Consider the following 20,920-nt stretch of genomic DNA (forward strand, 5'->3'; position numbering starts at 1 on the left):
TCTCTCTAAAATAAATAATATCTTAAAAAAAGTTATACCTAATAAAATGGGGGTGGGAATGGGGCAGAAGGAATAGAAAATGGAACTGGAAGGTGTAAGGATAAAATAACAAGGGAAAAATGTATGGATATGTCGTGTGAACATAAAGGTAGAACATAATAATACCCTTAGACAAATAAATGAAAAAAAATTCATCTTGCTCTTGGACATAAAAGATATTTAGCAATTACCAAAAGGCAGAAAGTCCATGTATCATATTATCCCAATGACATGTAATCATCTTGGAAGAAAATAACATGAACAGAATTAGAAAGGAGCTCAACTGCTTGAAAATTTGGAAATGCTCTCTTTAATGATTTCTGAACTGGGGACGGATTCCTGCATATAGTAACAGAAAGCATTTTTTTTTTTTTAATGAAAAGAAAGCTCACTGTCCTAAGAATTGTTATGAATATATTTTGACTGTATCCAAACCCTATGTAATGAGCAGTTTATAGAGAACAGACAATATACCACACGAATGGGTGCACATCTCTCCTAGCTTAATGAAATGCAAAATAACCCTTGCTAGGACTTCATTCCATGCCAAAAAACAAAGGATAAGCCCAATGTTGGGGTGCCAGGCTCAGCGCTGGAGGGATGGGAATGAAAGATAACAAATCCCTGCCCTTGTGGAACCCAGTAGAATGGACATGGCGGACATGGCAGACTGTATGTGAGCATTGTCATGAGGTGTTTAAAGTAATCCTTGAGGGTAAGTTACTGGAAGTGGTTATTTTGTTAGTATGAGGCTGAGATGTGTGTCCCTAAAATGTAAATGGGAGTTTGGTTTCACTTGCCGTGCTGTCCTCAGTGTCATGGCAGCCACTGCCCACCAAGAGCAGATCCTCACTAGACACTTGGTGAATGAGTGCAACATGCGTATGGAATTATAGCAAAAAAAAAAATTACAACACAAGTTCTGTTTCACGTCACTCTGGTTATATCCATATACAAAGGTTTATATGTTCACTTTGGAAGCTCAAGGGGATTTTTTAAAGATCAAAGTAGAGCAGGTTTCCCTTCTCTATCAAGATATTTAGAGTCATGGGAGGCCTGGGAAGCCTAGTTGGTTGAGCAGCTGCCTTTGGCTCAGGTCATGATCCTTGGGGTCCTGGGACTGAGTCCTGCATCAGGCTCCTTGCTCGGCGAGGAGCCTGCTTCTCTCTCTGCCTCTGCCTGCTGCTCTGCCTGCTTGTGTTCTCTCTCTCTCTCTGTCAAATAAATAAAATCTTTTTAAAAAGATAATTAGAGTCATAATTTTTAAATTGAGAAGGTATTCACACATACCCATACCATCCCCTGTGTATTCCTGCTTCGTGTGGGCAATGTATTCTGTTCTATCGTGGAACCTTGCGGGTCTAGACTTATGGAGGTAGATCAGCTGTCCTCCACCCTGGCTGCACACTGGAATCCCCTGGAGCTTTACGTACACCCCGTACCTGGGCACAGTTCTAGACAAGCCCACCAACTCCTCTCAGGCTGATGCCCAGGCGTCATCGACTCTCATGTTCAGCCAAGAGACCAAGGCCACTTAGGCAGCCAAATTCTTCCATCAAATTTATATTTTCAGGGGGTGCCTGGGTGGCTCAGTTGTTAATCATCTGCCTTTGGCTCAGGTCATGATCCCAGGGTCCTGGGATCGAGCCCCACACTGGGCTTCCTGCTCTGGGAAGCCTGTTCTCCCTCTCCCACTCCCCCTGCTGTGTTCCTTCTCTCTCTGTGTCAAACAAATAAATAAAATCTTTTTAAAAACCTGTAAGAAAATTTGTATTTTCATTACATAGGATGTACTGAGTCACTCTCAAGAATAATCCTCCAAGAGGTTTTTGTGAAATTCTGAGTATACCTTTCTTGTATTGTGAAGAAAAAATATCTGAACTGGGTGTAGCAAAACGCTGGGGTGCCTCTGTGTCACCCTTCCCCAATATTAATGTCATGGGTGGCAGACTAGGCTAGCCCAGATAGCCTCTGACCTAATAAAGAGAGGCTTGTTGGAGGTTGACTTATCAGGCTGCATTTACCTCAAAGGGAAGAAAGTTCTAGGAGTTCTCAGAGGCCAGAGGGGAGAGGCTGAGCAGGAGTCAGAAGGGCCTGGATGGAAGGAACTTGCCCTGATAATTGACCTAAAAACTCTTCTGTCCATGGGATAAAAAGGAAGCTTGGAGGTCAAGGTCTGGGATTGCTGGTCATTTTGAAGACACAAAGGAGTCTGGCAACCCAAATTTTAGGCTGTGCTTCTCTTGGTGGGAGAACTTCCCGTGGGAGCTGTGTTTTTATCCTGGGCCCTGGGGAAGATTCTCCGGGACCAGGGTAGACATGTTATCTGTCCAAGGTTCCTGGGTCTGACTGGGAGCCCAGCAGGAGCTCCTTGTATACTGAGACCAGCTGGGTCATGGATGGCCTCTAAATCAGGCTAGGGGTTGGGATTAAAGGACCGCCACTGGGCCCGGTTTCAGACCCGGGCTAACAGATCTTGTGGGTAACTGCTTCCTTGTCCCCCTCCTCCAGGCTGCCCATTCTCCAGGGAGGGACATTTGCTTTCGTGGCACCCTCCCTGGCCATGCTCTCCCTTCCTGCTTGGAAGTGCCCTGAGTGGACATTCAATGCCAGTCTGGTGAACACCAGCTCTCCTGAGTTCACCGAGGAATGGCAGAAGAGGATCCGAGAGGTAACGGGCCAAGGGGAGGTGGACTGGGTGATGTTATACTATGACGATGTGCTTGATAATTTTGCTCTATTTCTATTTATCTCTCGCCTCCTTCCGAAGTCTGCACTTGTCCCTTTGTAAATGAACCTTAAAATTTTAATTAGGACATAGAGAAAATAACACGATAAATTTCCCAAGCTGAACTTGCTCCTGTTACCAGCAACAGGATCAAGAAACAGATGAGTTTCCATAGATGAGTTTCACCTGGTTTTGAACTTTCTATACAGAACTCCTCAGCACATACCAGTTTGTGTCTGCCTTCTTCATTCACCATGATTTTTACAAGAGGCTTTCCCCCGGTTATATGTAAGGGTAGACTCTTCATTCTCTTTACTGAGTAGCGTTCTGTTACATAATTACGCAGTAATTTACTTCTCTATTCTGCTGTTACCCAAACTGTGTTTAAGGGTAGCTTCCAGTTACTGGCTTCTATAGATAGTATTGCTATGGATGTCTGTGTATTTGGTACTTTTGGGTGAACATATCTATGTTTTCCACCGAACAGACATGTAGGAATGGGCTGGCCGAATCATAGGGTGTGTGTACCAGTCAGGGATCACCGGAGGAGTAGAACCAACGGGACGCGTAGAGGTACATGCAGGAGGAGATGTGTTGTAGGAACTGGCTCACATGGTGACGGAGGCCAGGAAATCTTTGAGCTGCCTGCTGCAGACGTTGATCTTCATGCCGGCGGGCAGTCTGGGCGGCCACAGTAGTCTGGGCTGGGTCTTCAGTTGCAGAATAAGCAGAGCTCAAACCAGCAACACCGTGAATACCAGTTTTTAAAAATAAAAAATCCTTCCATACTCTGTGAAATGTCAGGCGTGGGCAGACTGCCAGCTCCGCGATGGGCCACACACACTCCTGGTCTCCCACCAACGGCGCACGTGCCCATCACTGTTGACAATCTGGACCACCGTGGGCAATGCAAGCGCCTTCAGACGGAGATAGGGATTCTGTTGTTCGGGGGCCCCGTGCGCGTGGTTTGTGGCCCAAGGTATCAACTCATAGACCCTTGTGACTACATTCTAGGTCATACTTCCTCCCTCTTTTTAAGACTCGGGGGTATCACCATGAACCACCAGTACTTGAGATTTAACTATAAACCCTATCCCACACAAGGTAAAATTTCAACAGAGCCTTGTACGATCCACTTGTCAGACCGGACTGCTAGTTGCTGGCCCTGCCCTGAGCCCACAGGGGCAACCCTGGGCATTTATGCGCGTGCGTAGTATCACACATAACTCAGCCCACAGGCTGCATTTAGACTTGCTTTCTTTTTCCCACCAAGGGCCTTCTGTGGAAGTGTTAAATACTCTTAACAGCCTCCTCCTTTGTCCATTAGGTGAGCGGCACCCATGCTCTCTGAATTCAGGGACTCACATGGTGAAACTCAAGTCTTTGTTGCTTGAATTAGATTACCTTGTGAGGTAATGTCTGTCCTGGGGGGAGGGACTGTCACTGGCTCATGAATCCTAGGAACTCCTCCTATGTAACTGCCTTTTCTTTGCCTGACCATAACTATTTCCTTTATTTTTAAAAAAGATTTTATTTATTTTTGAGAGAGAGAGAGAGAGTATGTGCTACAAGCGGGAGGAGGGGATGTGGGAGAAGCAGGCCCCCACCTGAGCAAGGAGCCCGATGCGGGACTCGATGCCAGGACTCTGGGATCATGACCAGAGCCAAAGGCAGAAATTTGACTGAGCCTCCGAGGAGCCCATCAGTATTTCCTTTAATCAGTAAATGTTCCTTTAATCAAGCAAAAACTTGAATGTCTTTCTGGCCCTACTCGAGATAACGGTTGGGGTCTCTGATTGGAGCTACTGATGCTATTCACTAGTTGTCTAATTCCAAACAGGGTGGACTGGTTAGTAAGGGTCTGTGAAAGGGAGGGGGTGGAGGAGCTGCGCCAGACCCCAGCCTCACCCGAAGCCCCATGGCAGAGCGGAAGCTCCCGGCTTCTGACAGGGTCTGTCCTCATTCAGTGTGGGGTCCGTGGTACCTCAGGGAGCACTGAGCTGTAGGGGCAGAGGACATCCATCTGAGCCAGACCCGTGAGTGTCAGCTGAACCTTCTGCGGTTCTTCCCTTTCAGAAGCAGCCTTTTTGCACCCACCTGTGCACTGAGAGGCCAAAAGTGCTCAGTCTCTCCATCACCCCCTCAAGGCCTTGTGCTTCCTTTTTATCTCAGGTTAGACCCAGAGTTAGTTAACAAAGCTCTTGAATCTTTAAAGAACACTCCCGTGGGAGCTCTGGACCAAGATATTCCCTAAGAATTTCACTTGTCAAGCTGGTGAGTCCTGGATTTTTGCCAGTTACACTGGCCAATCTCAGATGCCACGTGTTATAGTGCCTTCTCCAAATTAGGCTATGCTTCTTCAGGAAGCCTGGTTTTATGAGGCCGTCGACAGAATGAGTCACAGAACACGTGCATGGCTTGTGGGTGTTTGTCTATTTGTTTGTTTTTGCTGTGCCCCCGGGGAGCCCATATTTGGCTTCATTAAATCCAAATTAAAACCAAGCAAAGAACAAGAAGTGGGGGTTCCTCACCCTGCTCTGCTAGACGCCAGGGAAGGTTTCCCTTCCACGCAGACCAGCTGAGCTCTGGAATTTCTCCTGCAGGAATCTCTTGCCTGCACAGTATCCGAGAAGAAAGATCTGATGCATTCATTTGTCTCTTCTCCTACCTAAGCACGTCTGCTCAAGTCTTCCCTGTGTCCTAACAAAGCATCTGCCTCCAGCCCTATCATAGCGCAACTCAGAAACCTTTGGCACATTCGGAAGCCGTTGCCTTGTGTTTCAAGGACACCGGGCAAGAGTTCTGGAAAATAATTTCCCTGGAGCTTGAACAGTATTAATAGTGAGGGAGGTGTTTAGGGATATGGGTCATGCTGTACCTGTGTTAAACATGTAACCCCAAGTGGCAGAGATACCATATTCTCTTTAACCTTTATTATTATTATTTTTTAAAGATTTATTTATTTATTTATTTATTTGACAGAGATCACAAGCAGGCAGAGAGAGAGGAGGAAGCAGGCTCCCTGCTGAGCAGAGAGCCTGATGCGGGGCTCGATCCCAGGACCCTGGGATCATGACCTGAGCCTAAGGCAGCGGCTTAACCCACAGAGCCACCCAGGTGCCCCTATTGTTTATTTTTCAATTAGCAATAATTGCTCCTCGGACAAACCTCAGTGGCTACAATATTGCCACTGCACAAAGCTTATTGTTTATTTTTGTGTTTACGATATACAGAGTCCTTTAAAGTTCTTTAAAGGAATATGAAAACGTCGGCTCTGGGACCAAATCCAGCCCGAGGTCTGTTTTTTAACTGCTCACGCATTAAGAATGCTTTTTACAGTTTAAAAGGTTGTTTAAAAAAAAAAAAAGAAAAAAAGAAAAGAAAATGTGGTAGAAAGCACACAAAGTCTAAATTATTTACTATCTGGCTTTTTACAGAAAAAGTTTGCCAACTCCTGCCTGAAACCCAGGGTCCAGGGTAGGGATTCCTTTTGCCCTAGGACAATAGTCTCCACTATTTTTTTTTTCCCACGTTATCTCCAAGGGTCTGACACAGTGAGCCAAACCCGAGTCCTTATCTGTGGCCGTTGAGCTCCATCTGCTGGTCTGATGCATTTCACCAATGCTGTAAAGTCTGAGAAAGTTCTTGCAAATTTCAACCTTTCATTAATTGGATTGATTGGTTGAATTCACGTAACTAGGCTATTGGAACTTAAGGTAGTGTCTCCCTGTTCATTTGAATTGTATTTATCCACACACATCTCAAGGACTGAAACCACTGGTGGTCAGCACACCACATGTATCTCCTTACACTAGTCCCCAGTGAAGGTGATGCAAATGCAGGACCAACAGGGAAAGTTGTTTCTTACTGGGCTCAAGTAATGGGGAAGTGAAAGTCAACAGTGAATCTAGTTTAAGGACATGGTGGTAGCAAAAAACAGTAAAAAACTGGGAAGAGAAGGCAAGTTCAGTTTTCAACACCTTAGAGCAGTTCAAACTTCACCTTTCAGTATCATGGTAGTTTTTATGTACCTACTTATGTGTCCTTAGGTATAAGTGAGATGAGTGACAGCAATGATAGAAAGAATGAGAAGGAGGGATTACAATTATTTTGTTATTATAAGGTGCTCAGACTACCCATGAAGTGGCATAGTGTTCTTTGAAAGTGGACTTGGATTAATTGTAAAAGTACATTGCAAATTCTAGGGCAACCACTCAAAAAAGTAAAAAAAAAAAAATAATAATTAGTGTAACTGATACACTAAGAGAGGACAAAAAATCGAATCCTATGAAATGCTCAATTAAAACTACAAAAAGAGAGGAAGACAAAAATAGGAACAAAGAACCAAGGTCAGCAAGTAGAAAACAGTAACAAGTATGGTAGATATCAACCCAGCTATGTAGTTGAATCTCAGTGGATTAAATATACAAACTAAATGACAGAGATTGTCAGAGGGGATACAAAACACAGGTGACCTAACTATATGTTGTCTATAAGAAGCCTACTTTAAATGAAGACACATAGGGGTGCCTGGGTGGCTCAGTCGGTGAAGCGTCTGCCTCGGCTCAGGTCATGATCCCAGGTCCTGGGATCCGATCCCTGCTCAGCAGGAAGCCTCCCGCTTCTCGCTCCCCCTGCTTGTGCTCGCATTCTCTCTGACAAATAAATAAATATCGTTAAAAGATAAATATAAAGACACACAGAGATTGAAAGTAGGTGGATGGAGGAAAATACACCATGCCAACACTAATCCAGAGAAAGGAGAAATTGCTCTGTTACTTTCAGAAAAAGCAGACTTTAAAATAAGGAAAAGTTTTCAAGGATAAAACGGAATGCACAATATCCAAACTAGGAGAGTAAGAGAGGAGCCATTAAGTAAATTCAGTCGGTCCAGTCGAGTAGGGGTGGGCAAACTACAGTCCAGGAACGAGATCTGGCCTGCTGCTTGTTTTATATAGCTCACAAGTTAAGAACAGTTTTACACTTTAAGTGGTTGGAAAAGAAGACTACGAATTCATGATGTGTCAGAATTATATGAAATTCTAATTTCAGTATCTACACATGAAATGTTATTGGAACACAGCGAGGCTCATTTGTTCACAACTTGTCTGGGAAAGTTTCGACAGAGCCCATATGGCCCATCCAGCCGAAAATATTCACTATGTGGTCCTTTACGGAAAAAAAAAAAAAATTTTTTTTTGCCAACTCTTGCAATAGAAAGTGGGCACACAGAAAAATAAAGCAGCAAGAGGTTCAGCACGCTATGGAGTGACGTTAGACATCACCACCATGGTCACAATGACCAATAAATACTTTTGAAGGCTATTTCCAGAAAACCTTCAAATGAAGTGAACATGTCCAACAGGTAGTTGGAAATCCAGAACTGGAGAGACAAGCAAGAACAGGGCTCTCCTTGCCTCCGTCACTCTGGGATTCAGCTTTGATCCTGCAGTGCCTCTGAGGGCCCCCCTTGTGGGGGTAGCCCAGGTTGAGAGGTGGCCTGTGCCCCTGGGTCTGCCATGATGGCCCGGGCTGGGCTGAGGCCCACAGTTCCTGCAAGCTTCAAGGTGTCTGAGCTGTACTTCTCTCTCCAGTTGCAGGGTGCCATTATGGTTGCATCCTGTGTCCAGATGCTAGTAGGATTCTCAGGCCTCATTGGGTTTCTCATGCGCTTCATTGGCCCCTTGACCATCGCTCCGACAATCTCCTTGGTGGCCTTGCCTCTCTTTGATTCTGCGGGCAGTAACGCTGGGGTCCACTGGGGGATTGCTGCCGTGTAAGTACTCCCTGGGAATGGAATGGAAGCTCAGTTCTTTCCGGAAGATCACCCAGTAAGAATAACGTGTTCTGGATATTGGCAAACTCTTGTGGTTTACAGATACCACGACTATTTATTACATGATTAGTCCTCAAAAACAATGAGTTAATCATGGGCAGTATGTAAGGATACTTAGTGTCGTGTTTACAAAATATTGATACTGCGGGTCCTCTGCCTGCTAGGTTTTCATTGAGCCAATCTTTGTAGACCTCTGGCACCTGGGAAGGGTGCAAAGGCAGGGCTCCAGCTCTCTCCATAATCTTGTAGTATAGGAGAGAGAGGAGCCTTGGGTCCAAGGAGCTGTGACACCAGGAGACAGTGATAAGAATCATAGAAGGCCATGCATGGTCCAGGGAAGGGGGCCATGACAGCCAACTGGAAGGATCACGAAGGCTTTAGAGAAAGAAGAGGCCTTAGGCACTTCCACAGAGCCTCAAAGGGACTTGGGGTTGGCACCGGACACACTCATTCATGCCGCTATGATGGTCGGACCACGAGGACTTGCAGAATGACCTGAGAGAGAAGACAGTCCCTGACTCTGGCCTCACTCTCTCGGTCTGCTGGGATCTGTCCAGCAGCTGACCCACAGAGAGGAATGGTCCCCCTTCCCGGTGTTCCTCTCCAGCCACCAGCAGCTCTGAAAGGGAACAACAACCCATCTTCTCAGGGATGGGGCCTGCCTCCTTGGGGACCCTCCCGGTGCGGCCCTGGCCACCCCCTTCCAGAGATGCATGGTGGCTCAACTTCCTGGCCCCTTGCTCAGGACAGCCCCAGCTAGCCAGCCTGGGCATGGTTTGTTTCTGTTTCAGGACCATCTTCCTCATCGTACTGTTTTCTCAGTACCTGAAAAACGTCGCAGTACCTGTGCCGGTTTGTGGAGGAAAGAAGTGCCACACGTCTAAGTTCTACCTGTTTCAGGTCTTCCCGGTAAGAAGCACTCCCCACGCTTCTGGAAAGAAGCACTTCCCTTCTTAGTGGACTCGCCCGGAGGGTGAGGGTCAGGGTCAGCCTCTTGCACTCCCAGAAGGTCCCCAAGGCAAATACTTCCCCGTGTGCAGGTTCTCTCCTCCCTGACCCCCACCCCTCTGCTGTACAAGGAGGTCAAGGGGAGCCCCGCCATCCACGGGAACACTCCTCTGCTTTTGGTGTAATGCAGTCCCCATTGTTCATGAAGCTTCTCACCCCAGAGCAGAGAACTCTGCCCTAGGTTGCTGCTCTGGGTACCCGTGTGGGACAGCCTTGTCATACGTTCCTGGGGCCATCCCCAGAGCAAGGTTCACGGCTAATTATACAAAATTGATGACCTGGTTGCTCAGATCAAGGTCTTGGTGGCTTGTGGGTAATCTGGACTCATTGCAGTGGGGCTGGTCCCTCCCTTTTCAGACACTGCTCTGCTGGATTTGCATCTCGGTGTGAGATCTGTGTGGCTGCCAACCACACAGTATGTTTTCAGCCCTTAATTCCACTGTGAGCTACATTTCACATTGTAAAAAGATACTTCCACATTTCACTGATCCCTCACTGCCCTGCAGTCTGGTGGTCCTACCATTCTGCGTGCACAAGACTTCCTTGGGGGTGTTGCTAAAAATGCACCTTTCTGGGGCTCTGTCCCCAGGGATTAAATCTCAGTAGAGCTTCAGGCTCTGCAGCACAGTGATTGTCATTCCATTGTACAGATGAGGAAACTGAGGCTCAGAGGGTTTGATCCAAGGTCATGTGACCAGCCAATGGTGGAAAGAGAAACAGACAGTAATCCTTCTGACCCAGGCCGTGCCCATTTTGCTAGGCCTTTCTGCCTCCATTTGACCCAGGTTTTTTCCACAGTTTGTTTCCTACATTCCTTAAATGCACTAATGATGACACAGATTGCTGTTGGCATCGGAAGGGCCCGTAACCCAGCGTTTCCTCATTTCACAGAGCTTCCCTGACCTCCCTCCCAGGCCCAGCACCTCTGGGAGGTGTTGGCAGGGCCTGGGGCGGCCCTGGGCAGGGTAGTGAAGGGGGCTCCCTCTGCAGGTGCTGCTGGCGCTCTGCCTCTCGTGGCTTCTCTGCTTCGTGCTCACGGTCACCAACGCCCTTCCCACAGCCCCCACGGCCTATGGGCACCTGGCCCGCACTGACACCAAAGGCAATGTGCTGAGCCAGGCTCCTTGGTTTCGCTTCCCTTACCCAGGTAACGAGAAGATAGGGCCCCTTTCTACTAGGGACATGTGTTTTCCAGTACTGTCCGTGGGGTCAAGTGCACTGAATGGAGAGTTGACTAGAGGCAGGGGATGGATCGCCTCCAAAAGATCTGACAAGGAGGAGCAGGCCCTAGGGGGTCCATATGAGACCCCTAAGAGAAGAAGGAGACCCTTGGGTTGTCCTAAGAATCTTCTGGGGATGTTAGACCAAAGGCTCCCATTCCGGGACCTTCCTCTCCTTCCCTTCTCCATGTTACTCAGAACTCGTGGCCTGAGAGCAGCCAGATCGGAGAGGTCTCGACCTTCTAGCCGGAACTTTGGGAGTCTTCCTGGATTAGTTGGATTCTACCCAAGGGAGCCTTAGCCTGAATTAGAACATTTCTGGGAAGATGAGGTCAAGGCCATCCCTTAGCCCACTTCTGGTTGCCTTTCCCAGCACTTTTAGCTCAGGTGTATCAATAACCAGGTGCCAGGGTGGGCTGGCCGGGCCCCATGGACTGTGGAGCTCCTGCCTCCCTGAATAAGAATCTCTGCTTCCAAATGCTTCAGGATCTGCCCAGGAAGGGGCCCCGCTGCTGGCTGTTTTGGTGCACAGTGCCCTCAAGGTCTGGGTGTGTGCTTGCCCTCAGGGAGGAGTGGGTAGGGCAGGAGTCCATGCCAAAGCCTCTGGACAATTGTGGGGTTGAGAGATACACTGCCGGGTCTTGCAAGCTTCCCAAAGACCCCTTCCGGCACAGAAGTTATTTTGGGTGCAGCAACGCATGGTCTTCTGGATTAACATTCCCTCTGCATCGCTCCTGCAGGACAGTGGGGTCTCCCCACCATCAGCCTGGCCGGGGTCTTTGGGATCATTGCAGGGGTAATCTCCTCAATGGTGGAGTCCGTAGGCGATTATTATGCCTGTGCCCGGCTGGTGGGGGCCCCCCCGCCTCCGAGGCACGCTGTCAACCGTGGCATTGGCATCGAGGGTCTCGGCTGTCTGCTGGCGGGGGCCTGGGGGACAGGGAACGGCACCACCTCCTACAGCGAGAACGTCGGGGCGCTGGGCATCACCAGGGTAAGTCCGCCGACAGCAGCTTCAGGCCGGGTACCTACATCCATCATGCCCCTATGAGTCTCTTTTCAGGCAACTCAGATTGCTTATTTGATTGACCTGAAGCTCAGACGTCCAACACGGGGCTCAGGGCCTAAAATAAAAATATTGGCAGGGCTGAGTTTCCATTTGCTTTGAGGCAAGCCTTTTTTCTTGTTCCTTTATGAGGATTACAAACACAACCAAAAAATTTATTTTGACGTGGCAAATCCTTACCGCATGTCTTGTCAGGAGGACATTTAAATAAATAAGCTCTTAGATGGGAAAGAAAAATAAGCAAAGGCAGGATCTGCTACTTTCTTACCACAGCAGTTGCCACTAGAGTGTCTGTGGAAAGATACTTAAAAAAATACTTTTCATTGTGGTTAAAGACACACAACATAAACACTGAGACCTGCGGCGGCCACCAAGTCCTTATTCCCCTTTCTCCCCAGCACCTGTCAACCAGCATTCTAGTTGCTGTTTCTATGGTTTCGATGACTCCAGGGACTTCCTAACAGTGTAAGCCTACAGGACTGGTCTTTTTACGACTGGCTTATCTCACTTAGCAGCATGTCTGGGACATGTCCGTGGACAGATTGACACTGCATTTCGTTCATGCCTTGTGTTTGGATTTCATTCTAGCTCCTCTCTGTGGCTCTTACTGCCCTTTATGGTAGAGCCTAGCCTTGGTCTTCATCATGTCTGTCTCTGTCCCCCCGCACTCCAGACACACGGATTTTCCTTCCCATCACCTCCCCCGCAGCTTTACTGAGATGTACTTCACTATACTATAATATGGCTTAAGTTTAAGCTGTAAATGTGTTTATTTGATACACTCCTGATTTGCCACGGGATGACCATGAGCTAACACTCCCATCGTGTTACATAATTATAATTTCTTTTTTTGTGGTGAGAACACTTAAGATCTGTCCTCTTAGCAACTTTCAAATGTGTGATTGGGAGGCCTGGTTAACTGTAATCACAATATTGTACATGTAGATCCCCAGAACTTACTCATCTTTTAACTGAAAGGTTGTACTCTTTGACGAACATCTCCCCATTATCTGTACCCTGAGCACCCTGGTAACCACCACTCTACTCTATTTCTGTGCATTTAGCTTATTTACTTATTTATTTATTAAATATTTTATTTATTTATTTGACACAGAGAGAGAGAGATCACAAGTAGGCAGAGAGGCAGACAGAGAGAGAGGGGGAAGCAGGCTCCCCGCTGAGCAGAGAGCCTGATATGTGGCTCAATCCCAGGACCCTGAGATCATGACCTGAGCTGAAGGCAGAGGCTTTAACCCACTGAGCCACCCAGGCATCCTGCTTATTTATTTTTTTACTTATTTTATTTGTTCGTTCATTTGTTCATTTATTCATCCATCAATTAATTAATTTAATGAGAGAGAATCTTTTTTTAAATAATTTTTTATTTTTTATAAACATATATTTTTATCCCCCAGGGTACAGGTATGTGAATCACCAGGTTTACACACTTCACAGCACTTACCATAGCACATACCCTCCCCAATGTCCATAACCCCAACCCCCTTCCCCCAACCCCCCTCCCCCCAGCAACCCTCAATTTATTTTGTGAGTTTAAGAGTCACTTATGGTTTGACTCCTTCCCGATCCCATCTTGTTTCATTTATTCTTGAGAGAGAGAATCTTAAGGAGACTCCATGCCCAGCATGGAGCCCAAGGCGGGGGTGGGAGGGATTCGATCTCAAACCCTGAGATCATGACCTGAGCTGAAATCAAGAGTTGAACCCTTACCCAACTGAGCCATCTAGGCACTCTGATTTTAGCTTTTTTAGATTCCACATAGGAATGGTATCATAAGATATTTGTCTTTCTTTGACATATTTCACCTAGCATAATGCCTTCAAGGTCTGTCCATGTTGCTGCAAATGGAAAGATCTCAGTGTTTACGACTGATTAACGTTGCACATACACGCCACATTTCTTTCTCCACTCATCCATCATTTAGGTTGTTTCCATACCTTGGCTCTTGTCAATCATGCTGCAATGAACATGGGCTGCAGATATCTTTTCAAGTTAATGTTTTGGTTTCTTGACATAAAGACTCACAAGAGGAATTGCTGGGTCACCTGGTGATTCTATTTTTAATTTTTTGAGGAAAAGCCATGCTGTTTTCCATTGTGACTTTGCCAACTTACCTTCCCATCAATAGCACACAAAGGTTCCCTTTTCTGCACATCTCTACCAACACTTGTTATTAACTGAATTTAACAGATGTGAGGTGATATTTCATTGTGGTTTTGATTTGCATTTCCCTGATGATGAGGGATGTTGAGCATCTTTTCATGGATCTGTTGGCCATCTGGGAGTCTTCTTGGGAGAAATGTCTATTCAGTGTCTCTATTTTAAAAATCATTACTGTTGTATTATTGAGGCATACAAATTCTTTATACATTTTGGATATTAATCCCTGATCAGGTTGCCGGTTTACAAATATTTTATCCCATCCTGCAGGGTGTCTTTCTATTTTGTCAGATGTTGCCTTTGCTGAGCAGAAGCTTTTTAGTTTGATGGAGTCCCATTTGTTTACATTCGCTTTTGTTGCTTATACTTTTGGTGTCAAACCCCCCAAAATGCCAATACCAATTTCAAGGGGATTTCCCCCTATATCTTCTTCTAGGATTTTCATAGTTTCAGATCTCACATTTAAGTCTTTAATACATGTTGAGTTAAATTTTTTGAGTGGTGCAAGGTAGAGGTCTAATTTCATCCTTCTGTATGTGGTTTTCTGGGTTTCCCAACCCCATTTATTTATTTTTTTAAATTTTTTTAAAGATTTTATTTATTAATTTGACAGAGAGAAATTACAAGTAGATGGAGAGGCAGGCAGAGAGAGAGAGAGATAGGGAAGCAGTCTCCCTGCTGAGCAGAGAGCCTGACGCGGGACTTGATCCCAGGACCCTGAGATCATGACCTGAGCCGAAGGCAGCGGCTTAACCCACTGAGCCACCCAGGCGCCCCCCAGCCCCATTTATTGATGAGACTATCATCTCCCCCACTGAATATGCTTGGCTTTCTTGCCAAATATTAGCCGACCATATATGCATGGTTTTACTTTGGGGCTCTGAATTCAGTTCTGTTGGTTTACGTGTCTATTTTGTCAGGACCATACCATTTTAATTACTACAGCTTGGTAGTATCATTTGAAATCAGGCAATGTGATGCCTCCAGCTTTATTCTTCTTTCTCAGGATTGCTTTAGCTATTCAGGGTCTTTTGTATTTACAGACAAATTTTAGGATTTTTTTTTCTATCTCTCTGAAAAATGCCATTGGGTTTGTGTTAGGGACTGTACTGAATCTATAGACAGCTTTAGGTAGTATGAACATATTGACTTTAAATCTTATCCATGGACCCATGATATCTTTCCATTTGTTTGTGTCTTCTTTGATTTCTTTCATCAGTATCTTACAGTTTTTAGCACACAGATCTGTCATTTCCTTGGTTAAATTCATTCTTAAGTATTTGATTGTTTTTGATGCTATTGTGACCAGATTATTTTAATTTTCAAATATTTTGTTGTTAGTTTATAGAAATGCAACTGGTATGTTGATTTTTGCATTCTGTGACTTTACTGGTTCATTGACTGGGCCTTATGGTTTCTTGGTTGAGTCTAGGATTTTCTCTATATCAGATCATATCATCTCTGCTGTCATTTATGTATTGAGGTACGTTCCTTCTATATCCAATTTGTTGAGAGTTTTTGTTACAAAAAGATTTATTTAGTCTTTTTCTGCTTCTATGAGATGATTGTACAGTTTTTATCTTTCATTTTGCTTATGTGGTGTATCACATTTATTGTATATGCATGTTGAAACATCCTTGCATCCCAAGGCTAAATCCCACTTGATCACAGTGTATGGTCCTTCTAATATGTTGTTGAATTTGCTTTCCTAATTTTTAAAAAAGATTTTATTTATTTGAGAGAGAGAGAGCTAGAGAGAGAGAACATGCACACATAGAAGGAGAGGGAGAAGCAGGCTCCCCCTTTGAACAAGGAGGCCAACACGGGGCTCAATCCCAGGACCCCGAGATCATGACCTGAGTCGAAGGCAGATGTTTAAACCACTGAGCCACCCAGGTGTCCCCAAATGCCCCCCCCTTTTTTTTACCTTCTCCAATGTCCATAATTCCACGACCCTCTCCCTACCCCCTTACCCCCGGCAACGCTCAGTTTGTTTTGTGAGATTAAGAGTCTCTTATGGTTTGTCTCCCTCCCAATCCCATCTTGTTTCATTTATTCTTTTCCTACCCCCAAGCCCCCCATGTCGCCTCTCAACTTCCTCATTTCAGGGAGATCATATGATAATTATCTTTCTCTGATTGACTGATTTTGATAAGCATAATACCCTCTAGTTCCATTTGTCATCACAAATGGCAAGATTTCATTTCTTTTGATGGCTGCATAGTATTCCATTGTGTATATATACCACATCTTCTTGATCCATTCATCTGTTGATGGACATCAAGGTTCTTTCCATAGTTTGGCTATTGTGGACATTGCTGCCATAAACATTCGGGTACGTGTATCCCTTCAGATCACTACATTTATATCTTTAGGGTAAATACCCAGTAGTGCAATTGCTGTGTCGTAGGGTAGCTCTATTTTCACCTTTTGAGGAACCTCCATGCTGTTTTCCAGAGTGGTTGCACCAGCTTGCATTCCCACCAACAGTGTAGGAGGGTTCCCCTTTCTCCATATCCTTGCCAGCATCTGTCATTTCCTGACTTGTGAAATTTAGCCATTCTGACTGATGTGAGGTGGTATCTCATTGTAGTTTTGACCCAAATGCCCATTCTTAAGCCCTGCGCCACTGCCTCCAAGAGCGGCCTTTTGCCTCACTGGAAAGTCTTCCTGGGGAAGGAGCATTTGAGTCAGGACTTCAAGGCAGGGAGAGAGCAGTGAGTGAAGAGATGAGGCCAGATGCTGGGACACGAGGTCACACCCTCATCCTTTCCAAGCCCGTGTGGGGCCAAGGGGGGGCTGCATATTGGGGTCATGTCACCTAGAGTATTGTTTGCAGAGCAGGGTCGAGGCCCGGCTGGTACTGAGCTCCCCTCTTGTCGTCCTGAGCCCTGCAGGTGGGGAGCAGAATGGTGATGGTCGCTGCTGGCTGCTTGCTGCTGGTGATGGGCGTATTCGGGAAGATAGGGGCTGCCTTTGCCACCATCCCGACCCCAGTGATCGGAGGCATGTTCCTGGTGATGTTCGGGGTCATCACTGCTGTGGGGATCTCCAATCTTCAGGTGAGGCTTGGCGGTCTGAGAAGAGCAGCTGGTGCATCTCTTGAAAGGGGGGCAGGGCTGGGGCCGGGGAAGGTCCTTGGTCCCAGACACTACAGTGGTTTCCAAATAGAAGAAAGAAACAGCCAGAAGCATCCAGGCTTCTGAAAAACAGAAACTGCCTCGGTTTGCATTGGGTTGTCCGGACCACTCAGCTCCCAGGGCCACGTGGGAATCCGTGCCTGGTTTGTCCCCTGGGTGTGGTGCTGCGTCCGGCCTCGCTCCCCCACCTCTGATGGCAGCGGGTGGGGAGGGGACCCTGGTGCGGGGAGTTAGAGTGCCGGGCAGTACAGGAGCTGATGGCTCGGGCTGCTGTGGGGCCTCTCTCCTGCAGTATGTGGACATGAACTCATCCAGGAACCTCTTTATCTTTGGCTTCTCCATCTACTGTGGGCTCGCCATTCCCAGCTGGGTGAACAACAATGCTGAGAAGCTCCAGACAGGTGAGTCTCTGTGTTCTGAACTGTGACCGCCCCAGGGGCAAGGCCAGTGGGGACCTTGGTCCCTGGGAATCCCGGTTTCTTTTGTCTTCACTCCAGGGATTCTCCAACTGGACCAGGTCATCCAGGTGCTGCTGACCACGGGCATGTTTGTTGGTGGATTTCTGGGCTTTTTCCTGGACAACACCATTCCCGGTAGGGCTCGCCTTCACTCTGTAGGCTGGTGGTGTGGATAGACCAGCATCATCTGGCCGGTCCTCATGGCTTCTTGGACCCTTAGTACCATGTCAGGCTGAACATAGCATATCCTGAGCAGGCCCTGGGTCTGGGTGGGAGGTATAGGTCCGTATTAGCTTTCTAGGGCTGCTGTAACAAAGCAGCCCAGACTGGTGTAAACAGCCAAAGTGGATTTCCTCATAGTCTGGAAGCTAAAAGACGGAGATCAAGGTGCTGGCAGAGTTGGTTTCTCCCAAAGCCTCTCTCCTTGGCTCACAGATGGCCACCTTCTTGCTGTGACCTCACATGGCCTTTCCTCTGATGGGTGCCTCCCTGGTGTCTCTCTGTGTGTCCTGAGCTCTTTCTATAAGGACAACAGTTATATTAGATTAGGGTCCCCCCCGAAGGCCTCATCTTTAACGGAATTACCTCTTTAAAGGTCCTATCTCCAAATATATTCATGTTCTGAGACAGTGGGGTTAAGGCTTCAACTTATGATTTCGGGGCAGGGAACCACAATTCAAAGCCCTAAGGTGAGAAACACACCAGAAGCAGAAAGAAAAACAGCTAAGAGCCCAAAGTCTAGTTGGTGAGGGAGAGAACACATGCATTCTTTTCTTCCCTTCCTCTCTCTCTTCCTTTCCTTCTAAAAAACCCCCTGAACACTACTGTGTTCCAGGCTGTGTCCTGAGAATACAAACAGCAGAAAGACATGCCTCCCACCTTCCAGAAACCCATGGGCTGACAGGGGAGGAAGACAAGAGAACAGACAATGAGAATAGAGGGTAATATGTGAGGCGAGGAGCAGTCCGAGGGTCGGGCGCTGAGGACGTTGCAGTGAGGAGTGCAGGCCGCCCTCGTGGATGGCTTTCAGTGCTCTCTTCTAGAACCTCCCCACCCTCTTCGTGGTGCTCTCTTTTCCACATTTGTTCTCTCCACGTGTAAAGTGCACCTGCATTCTAGAAACAAAGCGTGGAAAGACCTGCCCTTTGACGGTGGGGCAAGGATGGTGCTCGTAGAAGATTGTTCCCTCCCGCAGCGGGAGCTCAGGGAACGCCCCTGCCATGGGACTCTGGATGGACCAGGAAGAGAAGGTGCTGTTGGCTCGGGGAGGGCACAGAGCAGAGACCCCACGAGTGCCTGCAGGGGGCGCCAGAGGCCTCCCCAGACCGGTGGTGCTGGGTCAGTGCCCGGGGCTGACTGCTCTGCTGTCTCCCATTAGGAAGCCTGGAGGAGAGAGGCCTCCTGGTGTGGAATCAGATGCAGGAGGACTCCGAGGAGACTGCAAAGGCCTTGGAGGTGTACCGCCTGCCCTGCGGGATCGGCACCAAGGTCTGCACGTCCTCCTGCACCCAGTACCTCCCCTTCTGGCCCAGGCTGGGAGCTGGGAGCCGGGAGCGGGGCCGGAACCTGCTGGCCCGCCTCTTCCAGGACCCCTCTGGAGCGCGCGGGAAGGGCGCCTCTGAAACCAAGCTGTGACAAGAATGTCCTCACGCCTGTCCCAACGTGCTCTTCACCCCCCTCCCCAACCTCAGGAGCTCATCTGCATGGCGAGGAGGGGTGGGCACCCTGCACGCAGGGCAGCCAGATGAGTACTGATTACGGCCATGAGGAGGGTGCTGCTTTGATATACTTGGACGCCACAGCCTTCCACGTGCTCCAGCGAAAACCAGGCCCCCACCTCCAGCGTCAGCCCGTGTGACCCAGGGTTCGCCCAGATGCGCTGGGCCCACACGTTCTCGGTCATACTTTGATGCCTTGGGACCAAGAGGCCTGGGGTGGCAGAGGGGACGGAGGTGGGGCTGTCTGCTGGAAGGCACCAGGAACAGTTGTCTTCAAGCCCCTCTTGTCCTCTCCTCCCTGGCACCTGCCCCTGGAATCTGGCGCCTCAGGAGAGATGAGGAGGACCCCCTGTTCCCCCAGCGCCTGCTCTAATCTCCTGGTGCTCCAGGCCGCCCCTGGCTCAAGCTGTTTGTGATGGAAGGTTCTTAACGTGCACGTTCTTGGAATCGAGTGCCCGGACTCTGGCTTAGGCTTTGCCCGCTCGTGCAGGCTGCCAAGGAATCAGAACCCACTCCACCAAATGGCCTCCCTCAAGAGTGCAGCATGAACTCCTGCCTGAGTTTCCAGCTGTCTGGTCTGCCCTGCAAATTTCAGATTTGCTGTCTCCACCATTAATACTTAAACTGATACCTACCCCCGTACCCTTACCTGTCCTCTGGGGTCTGTTTCTCTGACAGATAGGTGCTGACTCATACGGGACGATATCATCAGTCAAGACACAGGAAGATACCTTTGTAGGAAGAGGCCTCGGTGGGGAGGACGGCAGGGCAAGGCCCATCGGAGGGGGATGTTAAAGCGACACAGACGTCCTGGGCTGCACCACAGCCAGTGATCCCTGCGGGTGGGGAGCAGAGGGCTGTTGGATCTGAAGAGTGGAGGCAGGGACACTCCTAGCACATGGCCACGGGGAGAAAGGACACAGCATTCCCCTGAGGTCTGCCCTGGCCAGGGTCCGCTGCCACACAATGCTCCAGGACTGAGGGCTGCACCGGAGTGGGTGGGGGCCACTTGGAGCTGGCACGTGTTCCTTGAGGACCTACTCTGTGCAGGCACCTCTGTAAAGGCTGATTTCTCCTTTCCCACATACTGGATTGTCCTTGACCTTGTCCTTGGGGGCCTGGACGGGGGTAGGTGTGAGTGCTCCTCTCCCCTTCCTTCCCAGCACCCGTGTGGGCGACCCCGGGGGTAAAGGCCTGCCCGCGCCTCCTTTGGGTTGTTCATCAACAGTGGTGTGCTGTCCACAGTCCTTGCAGAGTGCCATGCGAGTCCTTGGGAGTGCGCTGCTGACAGGACGGAGGGGAGGCGTGAGCCCCGGGGCTTAGGGCAGGCAGACAGCGCTCAGGCCCTAACGCATAACCCACACGCTGGGTTCTTCCAGAGGAGATGGAACAGTCGAAGTATTCAAGAGGCCTTCAGGGCACGGGAGCCTCTGTCACAACGACGGGAAACTTGAAAAAGCCAGGGAAGCCGTTCTCTGCACGGCTGGCGGGTTAGTCTGGGTTCTCCAGAGAAAGAGAGCCCTGGGGAT

At 48.2% G+C, this 20,920-nt stretch overlaps 1 protein-coding gene across 5 annotated transcripts in view; it reads left to right on the top strand.

Moving 5' to 3' along the window:
• LOC309845379 (solute carrier family 23 member 1-like) overlaps positions 1 to 20,033 on the top strand; it is a 46,015-nt gene extending 25,982 nt beyond the window's left edge. For 3 of the 5 annotated variants that reach the window (XM_082693278.1, XM_082693279.1, XM_082693282.1), the window contains 10 exons: positions 2,551 to 2,710; positions 8,362 to 8,543; positions 9,395 to 9,512; positions 10,602 to 10,758; positions 11,572 to 11,825; positions 16,973 to 17,137; positions 17,508 to 17,616; positions 17,713 to 17,808; positions 18,777 to 18,923; positions 19,052 to 20,033. In XM_082693278.1, the coding sequence (XP_082549404.1) occupies positions 2,551 to 2,710; positions 8,362 to 8,543; positions 9,395 to 9,512; positions 10,602 to 10,758; positions 11,572 to 11,825; positions 16,973 to 17,137; positions 17,508 to 17,616; positions 17,713 to 17,808; positions 18,777 to 18,923; positions 19,052 to 19,308 (1,645 nt within the window). In that variant the 3' untranslated portion in view covers positions 19,309 to 20,033. The remainder of the gene's footprint in view (positions 1 to 2,550; positions 2,711 to 8,361; positions 8,544 to 9,394; positions 9,513 to 10,601; positions 10,759 to 11,571; positions 11,826 to 16,972; positions 17,138 to 17,507; positions 17,617 to 17,712; positions 17,809 to 18,776; positions 18,924 to 19,051) is intronic. The other 2 variants (XM_082693281.1, XM_082693280.1) reach the window with 1 other exon arrangement.
• Positions 20,034 to 20,920: the final 887 nt, after the last annotated feature.

This window comes from Mustela nivalis, assembly GCF_964662115.1.
Source record: "Mustela nivalis genome assembly, chromosome: 12".
NCBI classification, from domain to species: Eukaryota; Metazoa; Chordata; class Mammalia; order Carnivora; family Mustelidae; genus Mustela; species Mustela nivalis.